A 10,265-nucleotide genomic window follows, 5' to 3' on the forward strand; every position below is an offset into this window, starting at 1 on the left:
AAAACATCATCGTTTTCTCAAAATCACATAAAACCATATTATAACATCGACTGAGATAAAAAATAAAATGAAATATTAAAATCACGATGTATCTCGCTGCATTGCGCGAATATGCTTTTAGTAATAAATAAAAATAAATTAAAGAAATTACATAAAAAATGAGAACTTTTAAATAGTTGATTTGATATTAACATTGATATTTTTTTTCAAAATTTTATGATATATTCAAATTTATATTTTATTTAAAAATAAAATTATTATTGCTTTCTTAAAAACACATGAAATCGTATCATAACATCGACAGAGATAAATAATAAAATAGAACATTAAAATTGAGATGTGTCTCGCTGCATTGCACGAGTACTCTTCTAGCATACATTAATAAACAATACTTTATACATAAAAAAATGTTTTTAATTAATGTAAGCATGTAGTTCTCTTGGGATTTTTGTTGAAAAAAGTCAATTTGAGTTGTCAACAAATTGCACGACACAAGAGTCGTTTATAAGTGAAAATTCATTTTGAATTTAAATTTTAAATCTAGACTGATCTTTAAAAAAACCCTGAAAATCGGCGCAGTCAAGATCTGGTCAAAATCCTAAAAACTCGACTCGAAATCCAACATATAACACAATTGGAATCAAGAGTTTATTAGAATAAATACCGGATGTTTAATATCTAAATATTGTTTAATATTAATTACTTAAAAAAGGTTAAAAACAAAGAAATTTAAAAAAAACATTCGATACAAAATGGTACAAAAATGGAAAACGTCAAAAAAATTAATTAATTAATTATATCATATTTTAAATAAATTATATATATTTTATAATTAATTTTTAAAAATCCAAAAAAACCAAGTGAAGTTTCCACATCTTGATTGAATTTTCCGTAACCAAAATACTTTTCTTCCCACCGACGATCCGGAGCCAGCAATTTTGTGGCCACAATTTGGACCTTTTACTACTTCGGTTCCACCGTCTCTCTCGAAGTTCATCCGTTAAACCCTTCCACTGCATTTCTCACCTGGTTACAAATCTCTGTGTTGTTGTCAATCCAATCAGATGGCGGATGGAGATAATCAGTCACAGTATGTGAAGTTGAACAAAAATCAAGCGCCTATCGACATCAACCCTGGAGAGCTTAATCAACCAATTGCAGTTCCTCAGGTTTCATTTCTGTTCCTTCTTTCTACGCAATTTCGGTTGATGCATCTATTTAGGTGTTCTTAAGCTTTCATTAAATCGTTATCATGATTTTTGAGTTTAGGGGATGACCAGCGAAATCGACATTGGTTGATGTAGACATTTACTTACATGTTAAGAAAACCCCTTTTGATTCGTTGTGCTGACCAAATTCAAGCAAGATGTGGACTGCATTGGAGTTATGGATATTCCAGTTGATATCTATTCTTAATTGGATCAAAATCAGCCCTAAATCCTACTTATCTGCTTCTGTTTGAGTTGGGTAATTCGTGTGTTCTACAAGTATCTAGTAGTATTCTATTAAGATCTGGGAAATGTCTAGCCCCAATTCGGCATATACAAGAGATCCATTCACCATATTAGTGATTCACAAGATGAAACAATTTCCTTCTGTTGATAACTTGATATTACTTCGTGATCGATAGAATTCATTTGACATTGCTCAACCTCTAGTTCTTGATTAATCTTGATCTATAATCTCATTGTTTCGATGGGAAGAAAGTGTAATTTGAGGGTTCTCATTTTGCTGATAACATTTTTCATCTTTTTGACTTTGATTTACAGTTAAATGTTCGCAAGTGCAATGAATGTAGGCAGCCTTTACCCGAGAGCTTTGAGCCTCCCGGCGTTGAACCTTGGTCAACTGGGATATTCAGTTGCACTGAAGATACCGAAAGCTGTAAGTCGTTCTTGAGCTATCAATGCCTTAAGACCAAAAATATGATTCAAGTTCCTTCATTTAGTTAATGTTTTGAGTTAATACAAAGCTAGCTCATCCCAAGATTGCCCATTTTATGATTTGTGTAGGCTGGACAGGACTCTTTTGTCCCTGTGTTTTATTCGGGCGCAATTATGAGAAGCTGAGAGACGACATACCTTGGACCACACCATGTATTTGTCATGCAATTTTCATTGAGGGGGGTATGGCACTTGCTGCAGGAATCGCAGTAGTTCATGGTATCGACCCTGAGACAACATTTCTCTTTTGGGAGGGATTGCTTTTCAGTTGGTGGATGTGTGGTATATACACTGGCTTTGTTAGACAAACTTTACAGAAGAAATACCATCTTAAGGTGCTCCAAACTCCCTCCCTCTCTCATTGGCTACGTTAGGGGCTGTTTGGTTGGTTTTCCGTTAAGTGCTATATGGATAAAGCTGTCTATGTGTATTAATCTGTCTGTATAGATCGAGAATGTTTTTGTTTGGGAGAGTTTTTCACTAGATGGAAGGAGTGTGTTTTTAATAGGCAGGGGAAAATTTGGAAAAAACTTGGCTATCTGCATAAAGCTCCCCCTAAAAGCTTACTTAACACACCACTTTCTATATCATTAAGCCATTACCAAACAGTAATGTCTAGTCTAGCTAACCAAGTAAGTGTGGGTCATATTAAGCTGCTAACAAACTGACCCTTTGTGTTTCTAGAAAAGATCAAATGTAGTGTATAATGATGCAAGTTATGGTTTGTTGTTTGGCATATGCAGAATTCGCCTTGTGATCCCTGCTTGGTGCACTGCTGTATGCACTGGTGCGCGTTGTGCCAAGAACATAGGGAGATGAAGGGACGACTCTCTGATGATGCCGTGATGCCAATGACCGTTGTGAATGCACCTCCGGTTCAAGTGATGAAGTCTGATCATGGAGACTCTGCTTCTGCACCATCATCCTCTGCTAATGGCCATGACCACCATTTAGAGATGCAACCATTGTAATATAAGACCATAGATTTTGGGTTGGATTGAAGTTCCTAGATTGGTTTGGTGCCAATGGTAATTGTATTCCTTTTCTTACCTCAAGTTTGAAAAAATAACACAATCTGATCTAGCTTACAACTGAAGTACACCGTGAGCCAATTAAAAAAACATCGAAACCAAAAACCGCACCAACATAAATTTTGGTTAACCACCTGGTTTTGGTGTCCTGGTTAAGGTTCAGGGGATGCAAGAATTTAATGGAAATCTTATCTTTTTCATGTTCGAATTAGAGCGCTGCCACGTGGAGGTTCACCTATGATGACTCGAGGCCATTCGTGGTCGCCCGAGGATTAGTAGGTGCGTTAGTACGTGCGCATAAGTTGGTTCGAAAACCTACTGTTACACAAAAAAATAAAAAGAATAAATGATTTTGGTCCCCTTCACGATTCGAATATTCAATCTTACCGATCCGACTTTTACATATTTATATGTTAGCTGAATAGGGTTAGATTCCGGTGAGAAGAGTAAGAAGAGATCTCCGCTCTTTGATCAATGCTAACTGCAGATCAACACTAATGAGATACACCGAGATGCATCAAATCAATTCATTTCTAAAGGACAATACATGAGTGGACATGAGATTAAAAGTGATCAACGGTGGAGATCCCTTCTTGCGCTTCTCACTCATTCTCTTCCTTACACGATCATTCGGATAGCTAAATAAGGGTCCTTTTACCTAATACTTATCCGGTAAGCACTTATTGGTAAGAGTTAACACATTCACTTAACCTAGCGGATAAGGTTTTAGTCCATCAAAACATCGTTGTATGACACATTTTTATCTGTTAAGCGTTTACCGGGTAAGACTATTGGTCGTTGTTATTTCTATTTTTTTAAAGTATATAATATTTATATACGACAATTAAAACAAATAAACTCACACATCCTCCTTACATTTGATGAGGTTTGAACCCTTGACCTCTTAGGCGGCCAATTACTAACATACCGCTAGGTTAAAGGCCTTTGGTTCCTTGTTATTTTTATTACCAGGTGAGACACTCAACATTTGCATGCTCGTTAGATAAGGTAAAGTGACTCAGTAAGTACTTATTGCGTAAGCGTTTTGTAAACAACCCCTAAGTTGCCTAAGAGCATCTCCGATGCAACGTTATTATAAGGAAGAAGTATAGCTTCTTAGAAAAACTAACATTGTAGAAAGTTCTTATAAAAACCTCACATTTTTTGAGAACTTTGGTTCTTACCTTGAAGTTGGTGTGAAATAACAATTTTATTAGTTTTTATATATTTTTTAGATTTTTATATCTAATATTATGATTAATATGCATATATTTATTTATATGAGACTCGTAAAAGCCGGTTTTTATGAAAACTACTGTTACAAAGTCTTTATATATGTTTATTGATTTGGTAATTTAGAAATAATTTGAAAAAGAAAAAATATAAAAAAAAATGGGTTTTTATAATAATGTGCATGGGAGATGCTCTAAATAAATGGGTGGAAAAAATGTTATCAAGAGATGGATAAGGAACTTTCGAGATGCTTAACCGTATAAACCGCAAACAACATTGGCCAACCATACACGGCCGCGTGTGCATGGCGGTTAATATTTGAAAATTCCTGTAAAACCCCCCTGTAGCGTCTTGCCAACCATTTGCAACAGTCATTTCAAACACAATCGATCTTGTTTCTTCTTTCAATATCAATGGCGTCTCTGAAAACTAGATTGGAACACGCCATCACTCCCGCTGCACTCAGATCTTATCTCGCAGAGTTCCTCTCCACTTTCTTCTTCGTCTTTGCCGCAGCCGGTTCCGCCATGTCCTCGAGTATACATCTCTCTGTGTCTAATTAGATTTTTCTGCGTTTTTTTGCTGAAATTGTGATGGTTGATTTGTTCGTAGGGAAGATGTCGACGCCGGAAGCAGCAATAACTGATCCGTCTAGCCTGGTAGCCACGGCAATTGCAACCGCCTTTGCATTGTCAGTGGCGGTTTATGTCGCCATTAATGTTTCCGGTGGCCATGTGAATCCTGCGGTGACGTTTGCAATGGCGGTGGGAGGACACATCAGCATCCCGTTGGCCATCTTCTACTGGATTTCTCAAATGTTTGGCTCTGTCATGGCCTGTTTGGTTCTGAAAATCCTTACTGTTGGACAGGTACACACATAACTCCCCCAAAATATGAAAAAATTGTATATACACGCTTTATCATTTTCGAATTCCATTCCAATTTCCAAAATCAAAACTGTTTTGGATTCACTAATTTCTTTTGATCAAAAACCTATAGCATGTTCCGGTTCACGGGATTCCGTCAGAAATGACAGGATTTGGGGCATCGATTCTCGAAGGTGTGATGACATTTGCGTTGGTCTACACTGTTTATGCTGCCGGAGACCCAAGGCGTGGTGCCTTTGGAACCATTGGACCATTGATGATCGGGTCAATAGCCGGAGCCAACGTGTTGGCTTCAGGTCCGTTTACCGGCGGATCAATGAACCCGGCATACTCGTTTGGGTCTGCCGTTACTGGTGGAAGTTTCAGGAACCAAGCGGTTTATTGGGTCGGACCGTTGCTTGGTGGAGCCGTTGCGGGTATAGTGTATGATAATGTGGTGTTTCCTGCTCAGTCACCGGAGGATTCTATCCGCGGAATTACCGACGGTATCGGTGTTTAAGTTGTTAATCACCATCTTAACCCCTTAAGACTAAATTGTGTGTTATTTCTATTTGAATTATTTAGGATATGAATGTATTATGCGAATTAATGTTTTTTATTTTATGTTTAAACTAGCAGTTTAATTTTCATTCTGTAACAAAACAAAAAGAAAGTCTGTACATACCACCATCATCACTTTTGATGCAAACATACATCAATGACCATTTGTTAAATTACATAAAACACCCCAACAAATCGTTGACCAACGACTTGACATATTTCCTTGGTAACAAAAAAAAAATTGTACTTGTATACCAATCCCCACCACTAATTTGAAAAAACAAAAATTTAACAAAGAAAGGGGAAAAAAACTCCAAAAGAGACCAATTCTCTCAACATTCAACGATCGGCTTTTGCAGTGGTGACGGCGGAGGTTTTTCGCTGTTGCCAACCACCATGTTCTCGGGCGATTTCCTCTTTGGTTTTACTTCTTGCAACATTGATACAACGTCCCTCATTGAAGGTCGGTCAGCTGGATTTCTACTTGTACATAACAATGCCACCCTTAATAGTAGCATCATTTCCTCCCTGACCGAGCTACATGAAGCCCCTGCATTTTGATCCAATACGCCTTTGATACCTTCTTTGCTTTTCATTTTCGTCCTAACCCAATCCACGATGCTATTCCCATCTCCGAATTCAGAGTTCACTGATGTCTTCCCACTAATGATTTCCATTAACACCACTCCAAAGCTGTATATATCACTTTTTTCGTCCACTTGTAAAGTATACGCGTATTCTACACAAAACCAAAACCAAATAGATTAATACCAATTTAAACATAAATGTAAATACCAACAAATTAACAATTGAATTAAAAATTTTTTTTGAAACGGTTAACCACCGTTGGATCTTGTGGGGTCCATGATAATGAAAAAGTACACGTCTAAAAGCAAAAGGTACTTCACGCGTATTATAGTGCGCATAACAGTTGCAACCAATGGCGGCAAAATTCAGAAAATTACGAAATTAGTCCTTTATATTTAAAGGTTTTACACTTTTTTAAGAGAATGATTCCTGGAGTAACTTCAAAGTTTAGGGGTTGTATAGAAAATACAAACACACTCACCACGTCACCATGATCCAGCACAAAGAAACATGCAGAACATGTACAAGCCGATGATGCAGCAAATTGGCATTCTAATGTACGAGTTAGTAAAGCGTAAATACCTGGTGCAATGTAGCCATAGGATCCGGCGATCACCGACATTGATTCGTCGCATTGGATGAGCTTTGCGACGCCGAAGTCTGCCACCCTGGCTTCCATCTCGCCATCCAATAGGATATTGCTAGGCTTCAGATCACGGTGGACGATCACCGGGTCACAGTCGTGGTGGAGGTAGCAAATCCCCTGCGCCACACCTAGGACGATCTTGTAGCGTGTTAGCCAATCCGCCATTAAATTGTCACCTTTGTTCTTCCCATGCAGAAGATCATCTAAACTACCATTTGGCATGTACTCGTAAAGCAGCATCGTGCACTCTCTGTTGCTGCAGCAGCCGAGCAATCTTACGATATTCCGGTGCCGGACGTTACCTAATACTTCCACCTCTGCCAACACTCCTCTCCGACGTCTGATCGTCTCCTTGTGTTTTCCCCAAAGCTTTTTAACGGCTATGATCTCGCCACCTGGCATCTCTGCTTTATAGACGGTCCCAGTCGATCCCATCCCGAGGATCTTATCCGTCATTGACAAGCACTCCACCACATCATCGGCGGTGAAGTTCAACCGTTGGAAGGCGGTTAGTTTCCACGGTCCGATCTCTATTTCTTCTGCCACAAAGCGACGCTGGTAGTTTGCTCGGAAGCATCGGCTACCTGCTATGAGGATGAAGAGGCCTACACCAAATGCGGCCGCTAATATCCACACGATAGCTCCGGCGGTCTTCTTCGGTTGCTGTGGTTTTACCTCAGTTTCACTTTCGGTACCACAAGGCTTCCGGAGTACTCCACCACAGAGTTCATCGTTTCCGGTGAATGACGAAGGATGTAGGCTTGAAAATGCAGGTCCGAAGGAAGGCACAGGTCCAGTAAGCTGATTGTACGAAACGTTGAAACCTTCTAATGTACTGCAATTACCAAAAGTAGAAGGAATCGTACCAGTTAGAAAATTGTGCGAAAGATCAACTTCCGTTATCGAAGGTAGAGTTGAAATCTCCCATGGAATGATGCCTGTCAATAAATTACGTCTTAAATTCAACGAGATTAACTTCATACAGTGACCAATATCCCAAGGAATGCTATCACTCAACTCGTTCCCTTCCATTTCTATCTTGTAGAAGTTTTCACAGCCTTGAAACTTGGGGATTTTCCCTGTAAGTTTACTTGAACTCGCTGAAAAAATTTGTAAACTCGGCGCACTCCAGATATTTTCCGGCAAAACACTGCCAAATGAATTCCCTGAGATGTTTAGATACTCTAGTTTAGCGGCATTGGCTAAATCTGCTGGAATTGGTCCGGTGAGATTGTTATCGCTAATCTCCATGAACATAATATTGGACAAACTTCCGAATCCAATAGGAATTGAGCCATTGAGTCTGTTATTTTGGACGCGGAGCCTCAATAACGACGTGCAGTTCGCTAAAGAGGAGGGAAGAGCACCGGAAAATTGGTTCGAAAAGAGGATGAGTTTTACTAGATTGTTGCCGAGGCAGAGATTTGGTGGGATTGGACCAGAAAAAGAGTTCGAAGAGACGTCTAGCCTCTGTAATTTCGAATTTAACCCTAGTTTTTGTGGCAAAATTCCGGTGAGTGAATTGTTCCACAGGAACAGAAATTGGAGCGCCGGAAGCTCACCGATACCTTGAGGAACTTCTCCGGTCAAGTTGTTGTTCATTAGACTTAGCTCCAGTAGGTTCTTCAACGACGACACTTCATCTGGTATACTCCCTGAGAATTTGTTATTCGACAAGTCGAGAATCCTCACATATTGGAAATGGCCTATACTCGCCGGAATTTCACCATAGAAATTGTTTTTGAAAATTAACAATGTCTCAAGCTTCGTCAAGTTTGTTAAAGCGACAGGAAAGTTACCGGAGAGATTAGAAGATGACATGTCAAGAAAAGTTAAGTTCAACAACGAAGCGAATTGCGTCGGAACGACGCCGGAGAAAGCATTATATCCTATTTCTAAATGCTGGAGCGACGTTATAAGTCCTAATTCCGCTGGAATTTGACCACCGAGAATGTTTCCAGCAAGATATAAGAACTTCAACCTTTGGAAACCGCCATAGCTTTTTGGAATTTCACCTTCGAAGTAGCTTCCACCGAGGTTGAGGTGTTCCAGAAACGGCAAACGAACAATCTCCTGAGGCAAAGGCCCAGTGAAGCTGTTGCTGTAAGCATTGAAGAATGTAAGAAACTTCAACTTCGAAATCCCCGGCGGAAATGTCGAATTGAAAAGGTTATGGTTGACATCAAGAGTCCGAAGAAAAGTCAGGTCGAAGATGACCGTCGGGAGAGGTCCGGCGAAAGCGTTTGCACTGATATTCAAATGGTGTAGGTGAGTCAAGTACTTGATGTCTCCGGGAATCGTACCGGAGAGGTTCCGGTTAGAGATGTCCAATGAATTGATCTGAAACGTTCTCGGGTCACATTTGATACCCGACCATGAACACCAAACAGGTTCGAATCCTGGTTTTGATGAAGAAGGTGATGGATCCCAATCTTGAAACGTATTAAGTGGGTCTACCAGAGATGATCGGAGAGAAAGAAGTGAAAGGAGCTGAAGAGGGAAGGCGGTGGGAGCTGAGGAGAGAAGAAGTGGCAAATGGTGGAAGAAGATGAAGAGGAGATACAGACGGTGGTTCATGGTGGCGATAATGGTGGTGGACAAGAAGAAAGTGGTAGTAAATTTAAGGGAAAAGAGAAATGGAGGGTTTTGATTGTTGCTTTTTAGGAGTGGTTGCTGGAGGACGTTTCATGATGATTGTTGTTGGTGAGTGGATTTGAAGAAGAAGATGATGATGAAATCTTTGCTCTGCAACAACTTGTTCTACTGCTGGTAAGGTTTCTATGCAAATACCAATTTTACCTTTTTCTTTTTCCTTTTCTTTTAATTTAATTTTTTTTCCAAAAATCAAATTATTAGTTTTACTTTTGTAAAATTAACTTAAACTGGGAATTTAATTAAAGATAGTGAACCTAGGAACACAAATTTTTATTCTTTAAAAAAAATATTATTATTTAATAAAATAAAGAGATTTGTTTAAAACTTTTATGTTGGGATTTACTTTTGATGATTATTCCTGGGTATTCTTTCTCTCTTTTTCAGCTTTATCTTTGGCTGCATTTGGTAACAGTTGCAGCTGTTCCTCCCAGGATCCAAGAAAGTCCCTGTTTTTCTAATTTTCAACAACCCAAACATCCTATTTTCATATTCGTTAGCAACTGTAGTTGCAGAAAAAAGTTATGGTGGAAAACATAAGAAGGGATCTCAACCTTTGATTACATTTAATATCAAACCCACCTATGAGTTACGTTTGATACGAGGATTGATCTGATGCATCTTATCTGGATACATCTCATCATAATGTACATCCAATGGTGAAGATTCATTCTTATGTTTTTCACATTAACTTTCATTCTCACCGACAATCAACCTATAATATATATATATATATATATATATA

General features: G+C 38.8%; 3 protein-coding genes across 3 annotated transcripts; 2 read left to right on the top strand and 1 right to left on the bottom strand.

The window, feature by feature from the left end:
* The first annotated feature begins 916 nt into the window (after positions 1–916).
* On the top strand, positions 917–2,989 carry LOC112520730 (cell number regulator 6-like). Its single transcript, XM_025129245.1, has 4 exons — positions 917–1,169; positions 1,770–1,884; positions 2,013–2,278; positions 2,687–2,989. Exons 1-4 carry the CDS (start codon positions 1,065–1,067, stop codon positions 2,912–2,914), a joined length of 714 nt encoding a protein of 237 aa, XP_024985013.1. The 5' UTR covers positions 917–1,064; the 3' UTR covers positions 2,915–2,989.
* A 1,631-nt stretch (positions 2,990–4,620) lies between these two features.
* LOC112527694 (probable aquaporin TIP5-1) lies at positions 4,621–5,629 on the top strand. Its single transcript, XM_025138464.1, has 3 exons — positions 4,621–4,744; positions 4,820–5,076; positions 5,207–5,629. Exons 1-3 carry the CDS (start codon positions 4,621–4,623, stop codon positions 5,591–5,593), a joined length of 768 nt encoding a protein of 255 aa, XP_024994232.1. The 3' UTR covers positions 5,594–5,629.
* A 141-nt stretch (positions 5,630–5,770) lies between these two features.
* On the bottom strand, positions 5,771–9,445 carry LOC112518224 (leucine-rich repeat receptor-like protein kinase TDR). The gene is made up of 2 exons (XM_025125848.1): positions 6,805–9,445; positions 5,771–6,373 (listed from the first exon to the last, which is right to left on the bottom strand). Exons 1-2 carry the CDS (start codon positions 9,443–9,445, stop codon positions 5,967–5,969), a joined length of 3,048 nt encoding a protein of 1,015 aa, XP_024981616.1. The 3' UTR covers positions 5,771–5,966.
* Between the last annotated feature and the right edge of the window lie 820 nt (positions 9,446–10,265).

This window comes from Cynara cardunculus, assembly GCF_001531365.2.
Source record: "Cynara cardunculus var. scolymus isolate 2C chromosome LG 1, CcrdV1, whole genome shotgun sequence".
Classification (NCBI taxonomy): domain Eukaryota; kingdom Viridiplantae; phylum Streptophyta; class Magnoliopsida; order Asterales; family Asteraceae; genus Cynara; species Cynara cardunculus.

Coding starts and splice junctions, on each gene's coding strand:
- LOC112520730 (XM_025129245.1), top strand. CDS start 1,065: ATGGCGGATGGAGATAATCAGTCACAGTATGTGAAGTTGAACAAAAAT. Junction 1,885..2,012: donor CACTGAAGATACCGAAAGCT/GTAAGTCGTTCT, acceptor TGATTTGTGTAG/GCTGGACAGGACTCTTTTGT. Junction 2,279..2,686: donor AGAAGAAATACCATCTTAAG/GTGCTCCAAACT, acceptor TGGCATATGCAG/AATTCGCCTTGTGATCCCTG.
- LOC112527694 (XM_025138464.1), top strand. CDS start 4,621: ATGGCGTCTCTGAAAACTAGATTGGAACACGCCATCACTCCCGCTGCA. Junction 4,745..4,819: donor CGGTTCCGCCATGTCCTCGA/GTATACATCTCT, acceptor ATTTGTTCGTAG/GGAAGATGTCGACGCCGGAA. Junction 5,077..5,206: donor AAATCCTTACTGTTGGACAG/GTACACACATAA, acceptor AAAAACCTATAG/CATGTTCCGGTTCACGGGAT.
- LOC112518224 (XM_025125848.1), bottom strand. CDS start 9,445: ATGAACCACCGTCTGTATCTCCTCTTCATCTTCTTCCACCATTTGCCA. Junction 6,374..6,804: donor CTATGGCTACATTGCACCAG/GTATTTACGCTT, acceptor GGTTTTGTGTAG/AATACGCGTATACTTTACAA.